Source organism: Lutjanus erythropterus, chromosome 3 (assembly GCF_056507025.1).
Source record: "Lutjanus erythropterus isolate fLutEry1 chromosome 3, fLutEry1.hap2, whole genome shotgun sequence".
Lineage (NCBI taxonomy): Eukaryota > Metazoa > Chordata > Actinopteri > Lutjaniformes > Lutjanidae > Lutjanus > Lutjanus erythropterus.
Window position 1 is genome coordinate 37,186,851 of NC_139319.1, and position 23,748 is coordinate 37,210,598.

General features: G+C 39.6%; 1 protein-coding gene across 1 annotated transcript in view; it reads left to right on the plus strand.

The window, feature by feature from the left end:
• The window catches only part of pkd1a (polycystic kidney disease 1a), a 111,157-nt gene that overhangs the window by 65,406 nt on the left and 22,003 nt on the right, over nucleotides 1–23,748 (plus strand). The window contains exons 20-36 of the mRNA XM_084716039.1: nucleotides 2,456–2,653; nucleotides 4,279–4,578; nucleotides 4,717–5,150; nucleotides 6,579–6,729; nucleotides 9,260–9,412; nucleotides 12,042–12,182; nucleotides 13,633–13,927; nucleotides 14,433–14,649; nucleotides 16,572–16,731; nucleotides 16,814–16,966; nucleotides 17,120–17,264; nucleotides 17,727–18,062; nucleotides 18,786–18,874; nucleotides 19,660–19,978; nucleotides 21,631–21,808; nucleotides 22,640–22,904; nucleotides 23,050–23,245. Coding sequence (XP_084572165.1) covers nucleotides 2,456–2,653; nucleotides 4,279–4,578; nucleotides 4,717–5,150; nucleotides 6,579–6,729; nucleotides 9,260–9,412; nucleotides 12,042–12,182; nucleotides 13,633–13,927; nucleotides 14,433–14,649; nucleotides 16,572–16,731; nucleotides 16,814–16,966; nucleotides 17,120–17,264; nucleotides 17,727–18,062; nucleotides 18,786–18,874; nucleotides 19,660–19,978; nucleotides 21,631–21,808; nucleotides 22,640–22,904; nucleotides 23,050–23,245 — 3,730 coding nt within the window. The remainder of the gene's footprint in view (nucleotides 1–2,455; nucleotides 2,654–4,278; nucleotides 4,579–4,716; nucleotides 5,151–6,578; nucleotides 6,730–9,259; nucleotides 9,413–12,041; nucleotides 12,183–13,632; nucleotides 13,928–14,432; nucleotides 14,650–16,571; nucleotides 16,732–16,813; nucleotides 16,967–17,119; nucleotides 17,265–17,726; nucleotides 18,063–18,785; nucleotides 18,875–19,659; nucleotides 19,979–21,630; nucleotides 21,809–22,639; nucleotides 22,905–23,049; nucleotides 23,246–23,748) is intronic.

The window sequence follows — 23,748 nt, forward strand, 5'->3', positions numbered from 1 at the left end:
TGTGACCTCACAAAACAGGTTGTTGAGCAAAAATCATATGCTAATTATGACACCTAAGTAGTAATGGAAAATTACTTGCATGTAACTAGCTGCATGCAGGCACATTACAAAATAACTGTATTTGTAATCAATTACAGTTTCTGAGAAAATATAGTTAATGAAATTACAATTAATAATAAAAATATTGAGGAGTTGCATCCAGGAATTCTTTTTGTATTGCCTGACTGAAATCTGCACTCTGTTGATTGTACTCTTCTTTTAGCCGATTTTGTTTTCTCCTTCTTTATTTCTCATGCAGAATATCTAGATGACATTTGTATATTTATCACATATTAAATAATGAAATGGACAGATTAGTTATTAACAGAATTTTATTGACTGTTCCAAAATACAGTACAGCTGTTTCAAAGTCTTTTAAAATTACTGTACAAACTGAACTACTATACTGTGTATATAATTCAAAGACACTATAATACAGTATAGTACTGTACATACATATATCTTGCTGTAGTTATGCTGCTCTATCTCATTGTCTTAACAGGAGAATGCGTTTTTACATCGAGAGAAAATGAGTTTGTTTTTTCAATCATGATTTCAATGTGCATGCAGCAGCAGCCTCCGGTAGCTGGGTTACAGCGTTGTCAAGTATGAAAAGACCCAAGATGAACACTGTAACTGGACAGCATTTGTATAGGAATGTTTCTGTCTCAAGGTTTTTGATCAATAAGTGGTCGATCACTATGGTCATGATCACTATAAGCAGTTTCCACTGTATATAAAAAAAAACATTCAAATATTAAAGCTGTCACGGCCATATCAGAAGTATAACAGGAACAGCTTTTTATGTAGCCTTTAGCATTTAATATATACTATATTATGTTGTATTTTGTTTTGTGCACAAGTTAACACTTAAGGTTTATTATCACTGTCTGGTACACTTGCTGACAGTGCTGACAGTCCAATGAAACTATTCTTGTCACATACAGTAGCAACTTTATGGCATCATTGTATGTAACTTTAATTCTCTGGATGACACTCTTTACAGAGAGACCTTGGCATAGAAGAGTAGAACAGGCATAAAGTTTGATGAGAAGTACATATATGGCCCAACGCATTGAATTCTTGTTGAGATGTTGGTTGTCATCTGATATCTTCATGGTTAAGACGTTTGATGTTACTGCTTACTTAAAACAAATCTTACCTTAAAGGAGAAATCTGTCATATATTAACATGAAATTACCATGATATTTCTTAAGATATTAAGGGGAAAATGCTTAGATGAAATACTGGCTTCTCTGAAACAATGTTATAGCCACTGTGCTCCCCTTTGAAATTTCTATTCCACCACTTGCTGGAAAAAAATCGAAAGCATTTGCTTTTGTTTTGGCCCATTTTACGATTAAACTCTTGACATGGAACTAAAATTAATAGTGAATAATGCTAGATGTGCAACAAATTAGTAATTCTCTGTTTATGAGTTGTAAGAAATCATTAATCGTCTTGAAGAAGGACTAGATGTTTATAATAGTTCGACTGAGCAATATGTTAATAGAGTCTGGCAGGCAGCCACTGAACTCAAACTCCAGTGTGTATTTTCAGAGCAGTGTGCTTTTGTTTTCAGGACACTGGCCTCAGCTTTACATTGACAGACAATTGACAGTTATAAATGCTGATTAGGGGATGTTAATTATAATCCTTAATCGATTATTCACTGTTAAGAATTTAATCAATTCAAACTGTATTAATCAATAGTTAATCAATAATCTAGAAGTGGCAGTAACTGCACATCATTTGAGATTGTCTTGTCTGGCGGAGGCATTTGTAAAACAAGGAAACTTAAAGGTAGACTTAAAATGTGAAAAGATGGAAAAAATGAAAATGAGGAGAAAAAAGAAAAAAGTTTGCGTTTTGTTATGATTAATTGATTAATCGATTATTAGCAACAATCAGTTAACAAAAATACACTAACTGCAACTGCTCGTCTTGATCTCTGTAGTTTCAGTGTCCATGCAGCCTGCGGGCAACCTGTCTGAACTGGCTCCAATATTTTGAATTTGGACTGCAGTAGCCATTTTTAACACGAGGTTGTTACACATTTGACCTTTAATTTGACCTTCGATGTGTGAAGTGTTCTGGAAATGTCAGACTTACCACTGAAAAGAGTGCCACTGACAACCAAACCCCCCACACATTGATGTGAACTAAAGACACTGATAGTAAAAGGATGAAAGCAACACATACGCTGTATATTTTCAACAAGAACACATGTTGTCATAATAATTTGAAAGTTAATCACATGAACATTTCATGCATAGTGCCTTCAAGCACAAGTGAGGAAAATAATTATTTTAAATTTGATTATCACTACATTGACTCTGATGTTAACTCCAGGTAGATAATTTAATCAAACTAACACAATGCACATATTTTTATGCGTTGCAACATGACAATCCAGGTTAGTTCCAAGAGACGGCACCTCCATGTTGAGGTGATGGAGCCGGTTCGTGGGCTTTCCATCCTGGGAAGCTGCGCAGCGATCCCTGTGGGTGTTAAGAGATTGTTTGTGGCAAACATCCTGACGGGCAAACCTGTTAGTTTCCTGTGGACCTTTGATCTGCACCACCCCTTCCAGGCATCACATATCGGCAAAGAGGTCAGATCCCTTCAATATTCAGCCTTTGTAGATATTATAATTAGGACATAAACTTAAATGGTGACACTTTATCATAACCATCATTAATAAATGGTAAATAAATAGTTAATTAAACTTATCTCAATGGTTATTGTACTGTCAACAAACATCTAAATAACATTTATATATTCGTTATTAACCATTTATTAAGAAATTGTTAAACTTTATAAAAATTAGTTGCAACTTTATAATGGCCATCTAAATAATGTTTATAGATGCACTACCATTAACAGATTCTTATAAATATTAGTTGAAACTTTATAGACAACACATTCTCACTCCCAACTTGTCAAATACGGCAGCTTGGTCAGTCGCCCTACACTTCAAATTATAACTCTAGCACCAGTTTTGGACGTCCGGAGATCCACAGTCAAGTTAACTATGATAAATAAGCAACATCCAGGCAGACTTTTAAAAAACAGGCACAAAAACTACTTCCTTAGGTTCAGGAAAAAAAAACTTCTTTGGTAGATTCAGGGCAAGATTTTGCTTTGGGTTAAAGTAAGCATGTAATGTAAGTTCACATAATGAAACACAAGAAAATGTAATGTAAGATAACATAGTGAACGTTAATCGCAAACATAAGTAGAAAAGTTAGTCAGTTGCGACTTTATAAAAGCCATACAAATAATGTTTATAGACAGTTTACAAACTATATATTAACTATATAAGACTAATGATAACATAACATAAAATATAGCATTACTTATAATTAGTAAACAACATAAAAATTTCATTGTTTGTTAACAGTGGAATAACGATTAACTAAAGTTTAAAGCTACTACAAGGAACTTTCTTTTTGTGTTGATTTTGGAGGCCCCTGTGGACAAAAGCAGTTGTGTTTCCAGTGTAATAACTACAGAACATAAAGTCAAAAATAAAATTATCTAAATAAAAGTAGGGATGTCCCGATACAACTTTTTCACTTCCGATGCGATACCGGTATTGCAGCCTTGAGTATTGGCCGATACTGATATAGATCCGATACAATATCAGCACGAATCATACATACTTTTATTATTTATTTTGTAGTGTGGAATGATAGAAAAGGCTTGATCAAGTGATGTTACTCAAACAGAGAACAATAGCCAGCAACCAGAGTCACCTATGGATAGAAGTGCTGGAGCAGAAAATGGATTGCTTATTGGAGATTTTAGATGCAGTTCGATAAAAAAGTTGTTTTTTGGCTGATATCGGACCGATATCAATATCAGATCGGGACACCCCTAAATAAAAGTCTCCCCTGGCTTCTTTTTAACCAGCTAACATACTATTCACAGTAGCAATGATATGAAAACATAAACACAGGCTTGTTTTATCTGACTTCACAGACTCCAACCTGGTGTCAGGCATTGAGAATAACTAGACAGAAGTAGCCAGTCTTCTCGAGGATGGTCTCGTTTAGTTACATAGGTCATATAGAGCCATTAATATTAAATTGAGAATGTTTCTTAACCAGTTAAAAACTCCTTGTAGTAGCTTTAATTAACTATCAGTTTACTACGGATTAATGATGGTTATTGTAAAGTGGTACCTAGTTAAACTGTTAAGCTGGAGATGTGTCTCAATGAATTCTTGAATCTCAGGTGTCCTACACGCCAGGAGAAGCAGGGTCATTGACCATCTACCTGAAGGCCTTCAACGCGCTGCATGCTCAGAACATCACCATGCACATCCTGGTGCAGAACCTGTTGACGGCCGCTGTCCTGTACGCAGCACCTAACGACACTTTCATCAACAAGACAGTGACCCTGAAGGCCTATGTCACACCTAGATCTAATCCTGTGGAGTGCTTGTGGGACTTTGGTGATGGTTCTACTCCAGTTCACACCAACACCACAACCGTCCGTTATGTGTACAGACAGCCAGGACACTACCTGGTCAAAGTACGTTTCTTTGAACTACCTCATTCCATGTAATCTATAGATCCATCAGATGTGTAAAATTTGAGATAAATTAAAATGCTGTGCATGAAAGCTTGACGTCTTCTGTAATTTCACCATCTTCTTTCTTCTTCCTGCCAGGCAAACTGCAGTAACCTGGTGAGCTGGGTGTTGCCCGAGGTGGAGGTAAACATCAGTGTATTAGAATGTGAGGAGCCAGAAGTGCAGGTGGTTCAAGCCCCCCGCCTGGCCATCTGGCGCTCCCAGCCTGCTCTGGTGGAGGCCAGCGTTGACCTGAAAGGCTGCCTGCGCTACGGAGCTCAGTACCTCTGGCAAATCCTCTCGACACCCTCTTGTGATAATGACAAAGACCACCGTATTCCGACTCAGCCGTCTCAGTCTGTGCATGTCCCTGTAATTCGCCTGCCGGCGGAGGTGGATGTGCAGCGACTGCAGCTGTCATTGCCAAAGATGACTTTGCCAGCGGGGAACTACAGCTTGGTGTTTTCTCTGTCATATGAAGACGTGCCACTGAGGAAAGCTGCATGTCTGCAACTCAGTGTCATGGCTGCCAGGTCAGTGGAGAAACATTCTGACTCTTTATTTATTTCATTATTTATTGTTCCTGTTTTATCAATTAAAGGTTCTAAACACAACATTCACTGCTGCTAGGTGTTGTACTAATGCACCAACATCTCAGACTAAAACAAGTGCACTTTTAGAAATAAAAGTAGTAACTAGAAACCATGAAGGGTTCTTCAGCTTGTCCCCATAGGAGAACCCTTTGTGTTTCCTGGTACAAACTTTTATAAAGGTTCTACTTGGAAGCCTTTCAGAGAATTATACCTATTACCCAACATGAAGGGTTATACTGAGAAACATCTGTGAAAGTTTTCACCGAGAACCCCCCATGAGAGGCTCTACAGAGAACCCTTCTCTGGTGTAATGGTTCCACCTCTGGGGGGGCTGTATCCAGAACCCTTCCATCTCCTAAGGTGCTAACAAGGGTTTCATCTAGAGCCTTCCCAGAGGGTTCTACTGAGAACCCTTTTATATTTAGAGAATTTTATCTAGAATCCACCCAGGGGTTACTAGCTAGAACCCTTTTATAGTCCAAGAGAACTTGATATGTTATGGAACAAAGAACCCTTGAAGAATCCTGGACGAAAAGGTTTTTAAAGGATCTCAGCTTTCCTTGAAGGGGCCCTACCAGGATTTTCTACCAAAAACCTTTTTATAATCAAAAAGTTTTTTCTTGAGCCCACACAGTGGGTTCCAGCCAGAACCCTTTTACATTCCAAGGATTTTACTTAGAACCCTCCCAAGAACCCTTTTATGTTTTGGTACAAAGAACCCTTGATGAAAGAGTTTTAAGCAATTTCAGATGTCCTTAAAGAAGGGTTCTTTGAATGAAAATGTTTCTCTATTAGAAACCTTCTATGTCAGAATCTGTGTGCATCATCTAACCAGACTTCACTGACAAACTCAGCAATTTTACCTCACAGATCATCATAAAACACACTATTCAAACTTGACAGAAACAAAATAAAACTCACAGAAAACATCTTTTTAGTCTTTAAACGGATTCAGCAGTCACTAACTCTGGTTTGGCTGAAATAAACCCTCAGTCCACAGAGTTAGATCTGAAAAGAAATGGCTGATGCGTCAATATATCTCCTCAAAGCCAACAGATCCAGAGGGAGCGACACACGCAGCCAACCAGCTACCAAACCAAAGACCAGAGTAGTGTGACTTTAAAACTTCAGAGATTTCTGACAGGATAAGGAAGTTGGCTCAACCAATCAGCATGTGTAATGCAGGGGCCCGCACTACACATTGTTGAAATTTAGGATGTGTGTCCTCTGCATTGGAGTGCATCTCCACAATTCCAGCTTCACTGTGTTGATCTGTTGACCAATAAGTTGATAACTAGGTGAGGTTAAGTTGAACTTTGCTCGACTTTATTTGTGGTTTTGTTAATATTAACCCTTTGTTCTTGCCAGGCTGATGCCCATCATAGAGGGAGGCACGTACAGGGTGTGGTCGAGGACACAGGACCTGCAGCTCAGTGCAGAACAGTCCTACGACCCCAACATGGAGCCAGACAACCAGTCACTGCTCCACTACCACTGGGGGTGTCAAAGCACTTCAAAGGCAAGGGCAGCCATGAAACAAAAGTTTGACAAGCTTTCTGTTGTTCACTAAGTGACTTTGCAAAATGTTTTTATTCACATGACACTACAGTGTACATTAATAGTCATATTCAAGTCCTCACCAGGAGTGTAGATGACCACACACTGACAACCAAATGTGCAATCTGAATGTAGTAACATGTTGTAGAAAGGAGGAGAGAAAAGAGGCGCTAAAAGGCACAAAATGACAATAAATCAGTATAAAAATGACAATTACCAACATAAACCACCATAAAACACCAATTTACATGTGAATGTCACAAGCCACAACCGTACACTGAAGCCATTACACAAGTTACATTTCACAGACTACAAAAGCTTTCCAAATGGTGAAAACTCTGACTGGATTTGCAACTGACACCAATAATCCCCACAGCAATAATCATCATCATCATCATCATCATCATCATCAAGAAAAAGCAGCTCTGGTATAAGTATAATATAAATGAATTAGTTAGTTAAAGTAATTTAACTTTATTTAATAGTTATTTTACTGTTAAAAATCCAAATATATGTATATATCCTTTAGAAACCATTTATTAACCAATTGTAAAGTTGTCTAAACATCAGTTACAGCTTTACAATAACCATCAAGATAGACAACACATTCTCACTCCAAGCTCGCCAAATACAGCAGCTTGGGCAGCGGCCTGACGCTCCAAACTATAACACTGTACATACACCTTCAGCGTCAGCTTTGCACATTCGGAGCTCTGCGATCAAGTTAGCAATGATAAATATGCAATGTCCTGCAAGACGCGAAATAAAGGAACAAAAACTCAATGGATAGGTATAAGAAAAAAAATCATACTTTGAGTTAAAATGCGTACTTCACTTATGTAAGAGCACTGGCTATGCATGTCCTCAGAAATTAACCCTACATGTGTGTGAACATAGCGCATGGTTATAAAGCAAGTATATGTCAGACCTTAAAGTGAATGAACATGAGGTGTCCTTAAAATGTCCTCAGGTACAGGAGGGCACTGTTGAGTAAAGCCGAGTTCTTTGCTGTTCTGCTTTTGCTCCTGCTCGTGTCTCGCTGCATTTTCAATGTTTGGCTTTAGTCTCATAGTAACAAAAGAGTGTTGAACTGTCAATCCAAGCTCCACTCTCCAGGCTTTTATTGATACTTCTTACTGGCGAATTCATGAGACAGAGTTTGGAGGACAGACTTGATTCTGCAAAAGAGACTGTGGAAAAATTACATAATGGTCATCTGGTCCCGAGTACTGTAACTGCTTTCAGAGAAGCTTGGCAGCATCAATGTGAAGAGGAGAACTCAGTTCAGGACAGTTTGTGATCGTGTCTCTAGATTGTCGAGTGAATGCTTTTATGCATGTGTGTGTGTGTGTATGTGTATGTAAATTCACACAGATTCATTTAGTGTTTTTCACACTCACTGCTTCCTTGGCTGGGTGGGAGCACATTCTGCCTGTGCAGCACAAGACCACAATATAAGACCCAATAGGATGGGTGTGTCCTGCAGGAGTGTGTGTGTCTGTTTATATGTGTGTGTGTACTGTACATTTAAGCAGACAGACATTTAAAGGGTTATGTAACTGTTTAGAGATAAACTCAGCATTCCACAGCTGGTGTTTTGCTCCCCACCCTGACAATTACACACTTGCACATACAGTAAACAACATGCGCACACATACACACACTCACCACTGTGTGTAGCACTGCTGATAAAGAGAGAGTGTTTAAACTGTAAAAATGTAATCCGTAAAAATATAATCTAGAATGGAAGTCTATGTTTTGTTGTTAAAAGCATATGTCTTTAATTATTCTTAAGTTATTCTTAAGGTTGCTGTTCTGGTATCAAGAGGGAGGGTATTCCATAGTTCAGCACAAAAAACGCAAAGCAGCCTCACCAAATGCCTTGAGGGGAGCTCTTCTTGTTGAAGCAAAAATGAAAGTAATCACATATATATGAAGGTGCTGGGTTATTCAAAATTTATACTCAGTTCTGAAAGATTCAGGTACCCAGTGCAGTTTTAGATGATCCGGTAAAGTTGCTGCTGAGTCTTTTGTATCTCAAAGGCCCAGCTAGGGGCAGGCATTACAAATTAACTTAGACTGTAACTTCTATGATGTGTGGCATTGATTTATGCTACATATTTGTCCCTATACAAATAAACATTAAATAAACAAGAGAAAACTGCAAAGCAACTTGCAATCAAAACAAATATCAGCTTTTATCAGCATCAGTTAGAAATAGTCCAACTTAAACAATGAGCCTGATGCAACAACCACTCGAACAAACAGATTTGTTCTTTGCACGAGTGATTTAGAAGCACTTGCTGCAGTCACCAGTCTTCTAGTAGTTTAAATTTTCTCTAAGATAGGAAGTTTATGAGTTTCCAGACCCATTACAAGAGTCATATGTAGTTAAGTCTGCTGTTACATACCAAACCCTGTTCTTATTTTATGTAAAAGTAAGTGTCATAAACAAAATGCTGCTAAAATTATGGCTCTACTTTTGCTTACAGGGTGTCGAGCACTGCTCCAGTCTGAACTTCGGCCTGGGCTCCAGTGGCCCGGTGCTGGGAATCTCCGGCTCCGAGCTGGAGGCGGGCGTCGAATACACCTTCAGACTGACCATCAGCAAGGACGGCATGGCCCCAGAGTCCACCACACAGACTGTAAGTACATACGTTCTCCTGCACACATGAATACATGCATGCTTTAGGTATATGGCTCCCAACCTGTGGGTCAGGACCCTCACAGTGTTTCATAGGATTAATCTGAGGGGTCATGAGATGATAAATGGGATTGAAGTGAAGAAAAAACATTGTTTTCTTCCACAGATTAGTTTTTTGTTCCATTATTATTATTACCCCAACTGCTACATGGATTTTGAGCTCAATACTAATATTTATATTTGATATATCAGCCAATACTAACTTTTTAAACATAAACGCGTAAACCAACAAATAATCTTGATATAGACATACACTGAATCTTTTACCATTAAAAAAACAACTTGGTCTCTGGTGGAAAAACATAATAGAAACACTGTTTTGAGTCACCTCAAATCTAGTTTGACATTTCTGTACTGTAATTTCTTGTTACTCTGCAGCGAGCATACGGCAATAACAATATATCTTCAATAAGCTATTATTGGGAGGCTAGCTGATTTATCTGTCTATTTCTAATATACACAAATCAATACAAGTGACCCTTCCTAAGTCCCGCCCCTTTCCAGTCTGTGATTCAATAACAGTTGTGCAAACTTGGTACTTCTGTCAACTTTCTCCTTTTCCTTTAAAAGTGATGTATCACAAATGCTAGCTAACTGGCTAGGCACTGTAATAATAGGAAAACACTGGCTAACAAGCGAGCTAATGATTCATGTAGATTAGTTAGCTAGCGTTTTGCTAACATTAGCTAACTTTAGATGTGAAGACATGTTGCTTTTACAGGGCCCCCAGTAACATCTTTTAACCATCTTCAGTTTTTTTCTTCTTTTCAACATAGACAAACCTAGCACATAGCAAATTTAATGTCTCGCCACGTCCAGTTCAGTTCATGAAAGATGACAATGACAAGCGCACGGATTAGCGCATGAAAAGTTGAACATGTTTCAAGAAAATGGAGCTAAATGGCTAGCCAATCCAAAACCTTGCTTATTTTATCGGTGTTGTCTTTTGTCTTACGGATTCAGCTGCTCAATTGTGACTAACAGCTGAGCTTGTATTGAGGACCTTGAGGAGGAGCATCTCTCTCATTCTTGTTTTAGGAGAGTGGGCTCAAGTGGCCCACAGAGCGACCAGCCTAGTGGGCTTGAGTGTTTACAACAATGTATAGACTTATATAAACATAATCCTTTTCAATCTTAAATTGTGAGCCACTAGAAGTGTGTGGTAGGACCTGTCTCTGCAGAGACCCTACCCTCTGCCTGTATTTCTTATTATTTTGCTGTGCTCAGGACGCTTTACCAAACCAAAATCTTGGTATTTCACATCTTGAGACTCAACAATAAATCTTTTCATGTTAGAAGTGGTTTGTCACTCTGACTCTGTCCTCGACTACTAGAGGAAACTGCTGTCAGAACAGTTGCTCTCTCTGTAATTTGTGACACAGCAATCAGGAGGAACATCTTGGCAGTGTGTAAAGAGCTGTTCATAGTGAACAGTGGAAGATGTAGTTTAAGCAGTGATTTTGTTTGTTTGAATAAAAGTAATGAGTTACTGGTGCCACAGTTGTTCAGTATTTTCATTTGATAAATAAGTTAATAATAAATTTATTGTGTACATGTGTTGTTCATGTACATACTGCCTGTCAGTTTTATATGTGTAGAGTTTCCCTTGGATTGTCCTTTCATTATGTTTCAACACTCTAAGATTTTGCAGAACTTTTATCTCTTTTCATGCTCATCAGTCTTGTTATTCGTTTTTGATGATAATAATCAGTCTTTTCCAGTAATGATTATCTTCTCCCAGATCTCAAATTCTCAGTGTGCTCTGTTCCTTTCTACAAAGCTTTGTTTTCTGTGTTTCTTGTTTATTGATCAGCAGCTCAACAACCAGGAGTAATAAGCTGCTGCCAACAAAACACACTGATCCTTTACTCTCTTTGATGAGATGAAATACAACAAAAGGCAGTGAGACAGAGCAAAAGGTGGAAAATCAGAAGAAAAAATGTGAGGAGCAGAGCTGCAATTAATTAAGCTGTTATTAATTGATTATGAAACTAATTGCCAACTATTTATATAATTGAATAATACGTTTGAACAGTTTTTTTTTTTTTTTAAAGCGAAAATTATGATTCCATCCTCATAAATGTGAATATTCTCTGGTTTCTTTACTCTTCTATGACATTAAGCTGAATATTTTTGGGTGTTGGACAAAACAAGACATTTGCGGACATAATCTTGGGCTTTGAGAAACACTTGTCGTCATTTTTCACCATTTTCTGACATTTTATAGCTCAAACAACTAATTGATTAATCAAGAAAAAACAAACACCATTCTTAAAATGAATAAACCAACATCTGTTTGATTTCAATTCCTTGCAGTGAACCATAAAAAACATGGACAGGGATGTCCGCGTCTTTGCAGATGAACCGTTCATGTTTTCTATCTAAACATTAGGTGGCATGACAGATAGTGTGGTACTGGATATCTGAGTATATGTGCATCATAAAGAGAGGAGGAGAAACTACACATGGATCAAGCTTTGGATTTAGCCTCCTGTCAGAGTGTCTACTGCCTGAATTGCTAACGTCTGATGGCATTTATCTGTTTGTGTGTGTGTGTGTGTGTGTGACAGGTACTTGTCCAGAGTGGCCATATTCCCATAGTGTATCTAGAGTGTGTGTCCTGTAAGGCCCAGTCCATCTATGAGGTCAGCCAGAAATCGTATGTCTACCTCAGAGGAGCCTGCAGCAACTGCCAGGGCCTTCATCGTGGGGTAAACACACGCACACACGCACGCACCCACACACACACACACACACACACACACACACACACACACACAATGACAGTGATGTATACACACACTGGTAAACCCACACAAGGGTACAAGCACACACTCCAATTCCAGTTCTCCGTCTCGCAGCAAAATGAGGTCACTGCATCACAGAAGCGACAGTGAAATCAACGTTTCCAGATCCCTTCCTTCCATCTCCTCCTCCTGCTCCACCTCTCTCCCCCTCTCCTCTGCTTGGACTCGCACTGGGGTTTGTGATGCAGGCAGCAGTGTGTGGTGGGAGGATGAGGTCATTGTACAACTGGAGCCATAGAGAACATGTTTGGTCCTCACTAACACCAGGAAACAATTTGAAAGACAAAACACTTGTTGAGTCACTGGTCCTCGGATTGCAAATACCAGCTGACTGTGTTCAGCTGTACTCTAACTGGGGTCACTGTTTTATAATGAAACTGTCCTTCAGTTCTCATACTGCCGCTTAAATCATGATATTACTGTAAATTATGTTGCATCAAATGTTTACACTAGCTACAAATTAAGAAAGACTACACTTAAACCTCACTTTAAACCTCAGTTTACCTTTTAATCTAAACCAAGATTAAATAATTCTGTTATACCAAACCTTTGAACTTAAATTTAAGATGTGATTCAGTATTAATCATGAAGTTACACTTGAAAAGGTTTAACTTGTAAGACAGGTGCATTTTTGAGATGGATTGAGAACATTAAAGTCAAAAGACAGACTCAACCCAGTTTAGTTGTATGTGTCTCTTCTTTGTTTCACGCAATTTGATAATTTAGTCAACATGTTTTTCTATGGAACTAGTACTAGAAAGCTCTAGAAATTAGAGCTGCAGAGCCGTCATGAGTAGGCTAACTAGGCTAACCGACTTTTTAGATAGCGAGCTAGCAAACAATACAATGCTTTTGTTTGCTTGCTTGCTAAACTTTTTAGCTAAGTAGAAATCAATATAACATTAAAAAAAAATTTTAGCTAGCGAGCTAGCAAACAATACAATGTTTTTGTTTGCTTGCTTGCTAGCTAAACTTTTTAGCTAACTAGCAATCAATAAATTTAAAAACAATTTACAGATAGAACATATATCATACGTTAAGTGTATTTTCCAAAATGTTGAACTACTCTTTCAAAGCTGCCTTTCGTCCCATTATGTGACTCACATCCTCAACCTATTAAACCCCTAATTAGGCTTAATTGGACCTGTCGGTCACTTCTGGCTCCAAATGTTTGGTCTGTACAGTGAGGCAAACATTGAAACAGATTCCAAAAAGAAACAGTAGTCATCCTTACCTTTAATGAAAACTTTTAGGCTGGCTAATTGCTGCTCATTTAATTTATTAGTGGCTTCATATTTCTGAGGAAATCACCAAATGTGGCTTTTAGTAAGATCTTCCTCCCTCTGTGTCTCAGCGCTGGAGTGCCATGACACTGCAGAACGAGACTCTGGTCCTAGACTCCTCCTCCACCACCACAGGAAGTGACGGCATGAACCTGGTGCTGCGGCAGGGCGTCCTGCGCCTCGGAGACTCCTACATCTTCACCCTGCACGTGACCGACGGCAGTCTAGACGGCGAGGGCGCCGCCTCCATCACCTTGCACCACAATATGCCCCCGGCTGGCGGAGAGTGTCACCTGACAGGGGATGGAGACGGTGACGGCTGGAGGATACACACGCTGTTGGAGCGGGTGCACTTCAACTGCTCAGGTAAGAAGAAAGGGGGCATGACCTCGCTCTCACACACCAGCAGAGAATATATTAACCCACTCTCTTTCCTTGGTAGCGTTTTTATGCTTTTTTTTTTTGTCTGTTTCAAAGTATGATCAGCGTATTTCATTAGAAAAATCAATGGTTGCAAAGTTGTTTAGCTCTGAGAAATGAGAAAAGTAGTGCTAGTTACTAGATAATAAGCAATGTTTTATTGATTGTTTAGGATTTCCTAACCTGACATAAGATAGGATGAAGTTAAATGAGATAGGATTCCTAAAGCTAATTATACCAAATTGGTAAAAATCCTATCTGACTCTTAACTTCACTTAAGACTAAAGATTGGAAGTTTCTGCCCCTGAATCACAATATGTTGGCTTTGCTCTCATTCTGTCCCCCTGTTTCAAGCGTTTGTTACGCTCATCCAATCTCATTAGCATATTTCTCCCTCCATTACCCCATCTTTTCCTCTCTTGTGTGTTCGCTTTGTCTTTCCTCCCTCTAGGTTACAGTGACCTTGGCGTGTCAGAGACTCCTTTGCTCTACAGTCTGCTGGTGACGCGCTGCAGAGAAGACTACTGCGAGGAGTTCTGTGTGTACAAAGGCAGCAGCCCAGAGCACTCTGCCTACCTGCCCCCGGGCTTCAGCTCGGCCCGGCACCGTGTATCCGTGTCCATCACGGTGGAGGACCACCAGGGAGCTGGCATCACTGCGCTCAACAAGTAACTACATTTGACTCAATTGCTTAGTTCAGTTAAGCAGCAGTGAGGCCAATTAAATAAGAGCCAGTCCTTCAGCTTTGTGTTGTTTACATCTGCAGCCAGCTAAGCCTGGACATTACTGAAGTTTTTCTCAGTGTTACAACAAAGCCCCGACATCTCCAAGGGTTTTGTTTGTGTTCTGTCTTTTGTTCTGTTTTTGATTTGTTATCTTTATATCAAAGTGGAAAAGCTTAATTTCACCACACAGCTTAATAAAGTTTAGCTCTATGTTATCTTACAGTGGATTGATCCTTTCTTTGATCAATTTCTAAGTTGTTATGGGATCTAGCAGCAGCTCCTGTTAAAGATTTCCCAGAAAATGTCAGAAAAAAACATTTTAAATCTATACTGTTATTGTACCTAAGTACCTAACAGCAAGTTTATTAAACAAGCATAGTTTATTAGTTTATTAGCACTTGAGATACACTTCCGTGTGTTTAAGATAAGTTGCTACTGTACATCATTAGTGTTTTTCAAGCTTTGGTCTGGGGACAAATAGGTCTGTGAATGCATATATAGCAGGTCCTCAGCACAAGGAAGAATAAAATATTTTAACAGGAGGGGAAAAGAAACAGTGATATTGAAATAGGCACTGGGTTTTTACAGTCAGAAATAATAAATGACTTTACAGCAGAAGATGACATGGCTTGTTGCAGCACACTGTTTTTTTCATTAGTCCAACGATTCAGTCAGTTCTCCTGCAGAGGAGAGCAGGGAAAAACAGTTCAGTCTGTATCTCATCACTGATGCCCCGATGCCAGTTTTTATCTGACAGATAGCTGAAAAGAGTCTTTCACACTAGTACAGCTTGTTCTGGACAGGGTGACAAGGGCCAATAGGAGAAAATTCATTTTGGGAAATACAGCATGTACGCACCTCAGCAAGTGACAGAAGTGAACAGTCTGCTCTGAACATTCTCATTTCAGTTCTCATCTCATCACTTTCGTCATGCTCTCCATCTCCCACAGAAATAGAAAAGTGTGTACAGGTGGGCTGTATTAATGCCTTGTTAGCAAGACAAGTCATGCCTTGTTTGACCAAGACAAGCAAACGGTGGCAGCTCTCATAAAACCCTACGTGACTGCCTGAAAACACGCCTTTGTGTTCAGGAGAAACTGGCGCAGGAGCAGGTGTCTGGGTTAACTTTCTTCCTTCTGCTCGTTATGACTGAAGCAAACTGCTCCGTTGATTGATTTTACATAAAAAAGACAGTAAGCTAGCAGAAAGCAGGCTTCTGCTCATCTGTGCAATGCAGAGGATGTTCTGCTCACAATCTGGCATTTGTGACATTCACTGCCACTCACAAAATCTGACCGTCATCAGATGGTTATCATGAAGCAAGAAAACTATTTTTTGTTGTTGTTGTTGTTCAATAATTGAAACAGAATTAACTGATTGCTGTTGACTGGATGATCCAACTAAAAAAGAAAGCCTTCTAATAGGCCTGGGCCCAACGAGACCCACCTGTGACCCCTACGCACCTAGTTGTTGGAATCCATCGAGTAGATGTTGATATATTTCTCAGGATAAATGAGAAATTTCTTTCATTCATTCATGCCAAAGTCATTTAGATTCATTCTTTGGAAACCACAAATTTTGTATGCAAAGTTCAATGGCAATTTATTCAATTGTTGTTGAAATATTTGTGTCTAAATTAAATGATATGACCAGCCATATGACATGCCAACCCTAGAGCCATGGCAAAAAAGTGAATTTATCTGATTCTGGGTACAAAAAGAATATTAATAAATGTATTTAAATCAAATCCTCCAATTTCTAAACCACTTTACTGTCCTTACACTCACATGTGGTCCACACAAATATAGCAAAGTTAGAAATGCCATGTCCAGTAACAGTGTTTTGTCTTTTGTGTTTGTGTCCAGGACCATGGAGGTCATGCTGCCACATCCACCTCCTGAGTACCACAGCCTTCCCCACTGGCTGTCTGAGCTGACAGACAGCAAACTCAAAAAGCTGTTGGAGCAGGGAGACTCCCAGAGGGTCCGAGAGCTGTCATTGGCTCTTATTACAGTCCTAAATGAGGTAGGCCTAGCCCCGACATTGATTAGTATACAGTTATTGGTCCAATCATAAATCTAATTACATCTGGATTTACCTTCTTCAGTATGAGCAGACCAGGGAGTCGGTGTGGGTGTCCCGAGAAGAACGGGGTTACCGAGTCAGAGTTCGCAGCAACATCACCAGAGCTCTCACCGCTCTAGACCTGACCACTGTGAACGACATCCAGCAGACCTCCGCAGCTTTGGCTCAGTGCACGGTGAGCGGGATGGCAGGGTGGAGAGGTGGGAAGGAAAGGAAAGAGGGTCGGAAAAGAAAGGAGGGTGATCAGAAAAGGCAACAGATAAAGTGAGAAAAGAAAAAACTGTCAAAAAAAACAAAAACAACGACCAGTTGTGTTTGTGTTTTCCAGGCGGTGAGTCGAGAGTTCATCTGTGAGGAGTGTCAGAACAGCACTCTGAACAAGCTGGAGTCCATGCTTGAGATACTGCAAAGTGACACCAGACGGGGCACCGTCACTCCGACTGAGATAGCTGACAACATCCTGAACATCATGGGTAAGAAAGAGTGTTTGCTGCCTCTCTGTTAGCCTGAAAAGTTGAAAAGGCCCAAGCACAATAAATTTATGTCTGAATCCAACCCAGACCTGTCCCGCATTAGCATATTTCAGCCCGAACCTGATTAAAGCCCAACTTTTTTCTTAACAAGTTTCCCCCTATGTACCAAACTGTAGGAGCTGGCAGTGACAGGGACAATACAGGGAAAAATAATAATGATTATGATTATTCTAATAATAGTAATGATAAGAAGAGGAAGAGTAATAATATTCATAACCAGTGTGTCTTTCCAAAAATCAAGACCCAGTTACTCAAGATAATAGAACATGTTGTGAGCAGTTTCATGTAGGGAATACTTTCTTTCTATTTATTCACTAATAACAGATACATAAATGTATTTAAAGAAAAAGTGAAAAAAAAATAATCAATTGACCTTATCTTGTTTCCTCTTCCTCCCTCCAGGTGATCTGATCCATCAGGTCAGCCAATCAGCATCCCAGTCTTACCTCCAGCCCCCCTACGTAGATTCCCCCTCACCCCCCATAACCTCCCATCTTAACTATTCTGGTGATGAACAAGGAGGCTCCCTGTTAGCTCCCTCCCCCTCCTCACTGGAACTACACCCTCTGCGAGTGGCAGCCAAGGCTTACAACCTCTCCTCAGTCCTCATGCTGATCCTCATGCACGCCCGTGTGCTCAACGAGGAGCCGCTTGTGCTGAGGGGAGCTGAGATCGCCGCCACGGGAAAACTGGCAGACCCCCAGAGCCTGCTCTGTTACCACGGCAACAACAGTCCAGGTGGGCTTACGTAGCTAATGTCTCATGAGCTGGTGAACATTTTTGTTGCTAACTTTCATCACCTCGTAACATTTAAAAAGTTGTACGTTATAAATCAGAATAGTTCATTTCATAATTATTATTTATTAGTCACAGTTATTGTAGGAGATCAATTGTGTGATTGGTCGTGTGTGTGAATGTGAGTGACTAGTGGGGCTGCAGTCTCTTCTTTTAAGGCATCATCTTACTGGAGACAGGAGATTAACTAAAGGAGTGGTTTACTCCATCACCAGTATTAAAGAAAGATGACCTTTGTCTCACCAGACGACCACTGGGGTCGGTACCAAGACTATCAAATAGGTGACCAAATAAACAGTTTTGTCGTGGATGGTCTTATTTGCTCATGTAAGTCATATATGGAGTTGCCGGTATTAAATTGAGACCTTTTCATAACCAGTTTAAAACTCCTTGTAGTAGCTTTAAATTACAAAATAAATGCAAGTATAATCTGTTACAGTTACTGAGAAGAAAAATTTAAATTACAGTCACTAATCAAAAATATTGGTGATTTCAAAGGGGTCACATTCGAATACTCTTTACAGTTTGCAGAGCGGAGATCTGCCCTCTTCTGAGTGACCTCTTCTAGCTTATAGTAGTATAGTTTATATCAGTTCATACTGGGATACTGAAGTCCAGGTAAACACAGTCAGTGTTTGATCTTCTTTTCCTCTCCTCTTTTTTCAGAGTGTCAGCGGTTTTCCATCCCCCGCGCTTTCAACAACAGCCTTGGCAAAGCTGCTGCAGGAAACAGCATCATGCAACTACTTTTTCAGGTAACATCAGAAAAAATCTATCATGAAACTAAATGGGAACTACTCAATGAAGTACAAAATTCTCCTCTTCAACTTTCACACAATGGCAAAATTACCAATGTACTGACACAACTTGGTGTTTAGGCATGAATGAACTGTTTTGGGTGAGTAACACCTTTTGCAGAGCTGTGATGTCCCATTAAGCAGCAGGGACACACAGGAGGTGGAGGCGCTCTGAAGTGCTGCATCACATCATTTCTGGAGCGAGCAGCAGCCTGACTCCACACGCCAGAAGTGCATTTCTCAGTGCCGATCAACACATGATTACATTACATACAGACTATATTGGATGGACAGATTTTGTTATTTAATGATGTGGAATGAAAGCAGGGGAATTGAAACTCCAGGAGGGAGCAACAGGCAGAGAAATGAAAAGAGCTGTAAAGCTTGTGATGCATATTTCATCATTTATCAGAATCAGATCATTTATATTATATATAATAAATAATTTATATTGCGTATAGCACAAAAAATAGAGCAGATGGCACTCTGTGTGTTCAGCCCAATTCATTAACATGACACAGAATGGAAGCAGGCAGCACTCTGGGGCACTTCAGGGTGCTTTGTGGTGCTTCCACCCTGCTGTCAAAGAACTTGGCAGCTTGACAGCTGCTGGTGTCAAAGTGTCTCATCAGCATGCAATCACAGAAAGTGGTCTTGTATCTTATGTCTCATAGCCTTTTGTTTGTTGTAGCCTCACTCCGTCTGATCTAATTTTCTCCACCTTGTCTTCTTTTCTTCACCAGGTGGAGTCCAACCCCTTCCCCTTCAACTATGTGGCAAACTACACCGTCTCTACTGAGGTGGCGTCCATGGAGTTCCGCACTGAAAATGGCACTCAGATTCCCATCTCCGGACTGGATGACAGTCTAGCCATCACGGTTGCCATTAACAACGCAAGTAGTGGAACAGAGGTGGGTCCTGACGGTTCTGGTACAGGAGGCGTCCCCTCAGCTGGAACTGTTAACATCAGCCACTGTGACTCTGTCATCGTGACGGTCAGCCCTGGAAACACCAACAGACAGGCGGGGCTGTTTGTGCAGCTCAACTTCACCTCTCTGGAGGGTGAGTGCCCATGTTCATCACACATTTATATCATGACATCATTATCTGTATCTGTATCTGTTCAACCAACAAATATATGTATCTGTATTCTGACAGAAGACATGAAGTAAATGTGGTTTATAAGAAACATCACATTAAATCAGGCAAATAGTTTATTTTCTATCCTAATATTCATCAGTATCATTAATTTTTAAATATATTTCCACATCCTCATACTGTACATCTCTCTAATCTAAATATTCTGTTTTGGATTGGAAATAGGAACTCTTTGCAGTGAAGATTTTAAAAAAATATTCTTCAGTTGAAAGGAAAAATACGAAATTACAGTCATGCTGCATTCATGTGTCTTAATGTCTAGTGGCAGTTCACAGCGCCCGAATATTAGACATATATGTCAATATAATACTGTATATTGTAAGATTAAGTACTTTTTAAAATTGTACTTAAATAAGAGTAAAGATTAGTACTTCCAACATCACTGCATTACATTCTGGAATGATCTTTTCCTGATCAATAATGAGCAACTTTGGGTAGAAGAAGTAGAGCCTGACCGATATTAGTGGCCCGATTGCAGCCTATCACAGCTATACTGGTCTATATTTGCATGGGTATATATGTTTTCTGTTTTCTACATGAAAACTTTTTTAACAGAACAATTTCATTTGTTAGCTTTACAGTCAGTATTTTATGGATATTTGATACTTTTTCTTATTTCTGTTTAATATATACATATATTTGACTCTATTGTGTGTTTTTTTAAATTCATAATCATTCATAATTAAAATTAAAAATACCAGTGACAGTTTCCTGTCCTAATATCATTTAGACAATAATGTTTATTGTTATATTGTTGAATATCCCACCTTCATGACATAGCTTTGTCACAAGTGTTTACCACATTTGAAGTATCATTGTATTGGTTTATGTATATTTTCTATATTATGTATGTATTTTCTGCATAAAGAATATTAGTCAATATATTGATATTGGAATTATTTTGATCATCAGCCCCAAAAATCCAGCATCGGTCAGGCCCGAAGAAGAGACATTATTTGTCTCTCAAATAACCTTTGGGATAAAAACTGTGTGAAGACACAGCATTTTGAAGCTGTAGTATTGTCGTGTATGACTCCATTATAAAACATGTGAACCCTGTTTCACTTTTATGTTTCTCACTGTTATTGTTTGTTCTGTCATAATGTGTCCATGCAGCTGTGACGATGCAATTTTCTCTCTGGGATCAGCGAAGAACCATGCTGTGTTGTTTTGGCACTTGTTGCCCTCTTTATAATTGAAATGACATCCAATGTTATTTTAGTGCCAGATATATAATTATGAGTCAGTCCAGTGTTTAATTGCAGTCTGAGAGATTAGCAGTGTGAGTCTTGAATGGGCTTGCCAGCATACATATAGTCATTATATTGGCCAAAGAAGGAGATTACATGCTGCAGAAGCATTAACATAACAGGTACAGAGATTAACAGAACTCATTGAACTCACTATATGGATTATATAACTGCCTGGTTTGGTCATTCAGTGACACAGCATGGTTCAGTTAATGGGTTTGATTCATAGAAGTCTAATTAGTTTCTCTTTTGTAATTGCATTGACCCAGTTCGATTCTTCTTGTTATTTTCTCCTTTTTCTGCCAGATGTCAGAGAAAAGGATAAAAGAGGGGAAGACGTGGAGGAGCCATACATCACAGCTTACCTCCATTCACATGAACAACCCAACGAGTTCAACTGCACGGACAGAAAACACATCACGCTCAGTATGACCCGGGGGCAGGATCTTGACCACAGGAAGTACACCTTCTTCCTGTCGCCAGAGTAAGAGCCTTTGTTCATCCACTGCAGAATCAAACAGGATTATATACTTATGTTTGTAGCAACTGAGGCAGCAACTGAGGGCCTCAAGTCCAGTTCACAGGTCACCAAGCAATTCATTTTGGATTTTGTTTTATACAGATTCAGAAAAAGGGTTAAAATGTCTGAATGATTGTAACAATCCTATTTTCTCTGCATTTATCTCCCTAATCTTTTTTTTTTTTTTAATTTCTGGCCATAAATCTTCTTCAAAAGGTATGTGTCAGTCTTACTGGGAAGACTGAAAAGAAAAAAATGGAACAGATTTTTCCTGCAGAAATCTCTCCAAAACAAGGAGTTAGTGATGGTACACTGGGTTTTTCATACTTGAAGCAACATTTTCTCTGATACTATGAAGTTTGCTTTGTTTTCCCAGCACTGCCTTATGTAATTAGTTGAATTTGTATTCATCCAGATAAAGCCCTGTGATGCCTTCTGTGTTTTTAGAATTAGAAGTTTTAATAAATATGAGTTATTTTTGTAGGGCTCAACAGAATCAGGGATCTTTATTTCATTTAAATAAAAATGGTGGAACTATAAGAACTGGCAAAAATAATGTTATTCAGGTTGCCATTTGTTTATACCATACCTGTGGTCTTGTGAAGGAAGTGTGGATCAAATGCCGATACGATCTCTTGTGCTTTTCTGACCATATTTTCATTGAAAAAACAACACATTGATTTTGGAGCTGGAGTGCTTCATTAACTGACTGTATAGGTTTGTCCATCAAAATTAAATTTTGTTTTTGTACGATTCACCTGCAACCAAACTATTCTGTCCCGTCCTGTCACACAGGTCATACGACACCACTCTGAACTACTTTATCAACGTGAGCACGGCCTGCAAACCCACCTCTCAGCCTGTGGGTGTTCGTCTGGAGGTCGGGGTGTTTGCCTCCCTCTGCCAGTACTTCAGTGAGAGTGAGAAACAGTGGCGGACAGACGGCATGGTGCCCCTGGCAGAAACCAATGCCAGCAGAGCTGTGTGTCGCACCAGGCACCTGACAGCCTTCGCTGCAGGCCTGTTTGTACCGCCTAACGCCATCAGCTTTAAAGTGCCAGTCAGTATCACAATATCAAACACTTTTTGTTCACATGACATAAGATAGCATTACACTAACAGAAAAAATAGATAAATAATATTGCTTTGTAAAATGGATAATTGTACACAGATACAGAGATTAAAGCGTTTACCTTCTCCTTCAGGAGCGTTCTGGTGCACCAAGCCTGGTCGTCCTGTTGGTGTGCATGCTGGGCTTACTGAGCTACGTTGTGGCAGCAGCCATCTTGCACAAGCTGGACCAGGTGGATCTGCGTCGAGCTGGCGTGGTTCCACTCTGTGGCCGAGATGGACTGTTTAAGTATGAGATCCAGGTCAAGACTGGCTGGAGCCGAGGTGCTGGTAAGTTACAGAGGGGGATGTTAAAACATATGCACAGGTGTCATTTAATAGTGCAATGGATATTCACAGTACTATATAGACACTGAAGTTACATATTACTGTAAGTGAAGTTTCTGTAAAAAGAAACTATTTTTTGTCACACAAGTGCCTTAAAGGTCCAATGTGTAAGATTTAGGGTGATTTATAGGCAGAAGAGTGTTTTAATTGATGAATAATCACCTCAAAATAAGAATTGTTGTGTTTTCATCACCTTAGAATAAGCCTACAAAGGGCGAGGGTCCTCTTCCATTGTCCACCATGTTGTTCCACTGTGTCTCTACCAGAACAGACAAACCAAACACTGGCTCTAGACACCGCCTTTCAGGTTTTTCGCGAGTGTCTTAATCACCATAGTTTCTCCTACATGTTTGAAAAGGCAGGAGGTGGTTCACAGCAGTTTTTTAAAGTACAAATGAACACGCCCACACCTCCATCTCATTGTGTGAATACAGCCAAAGCAATCC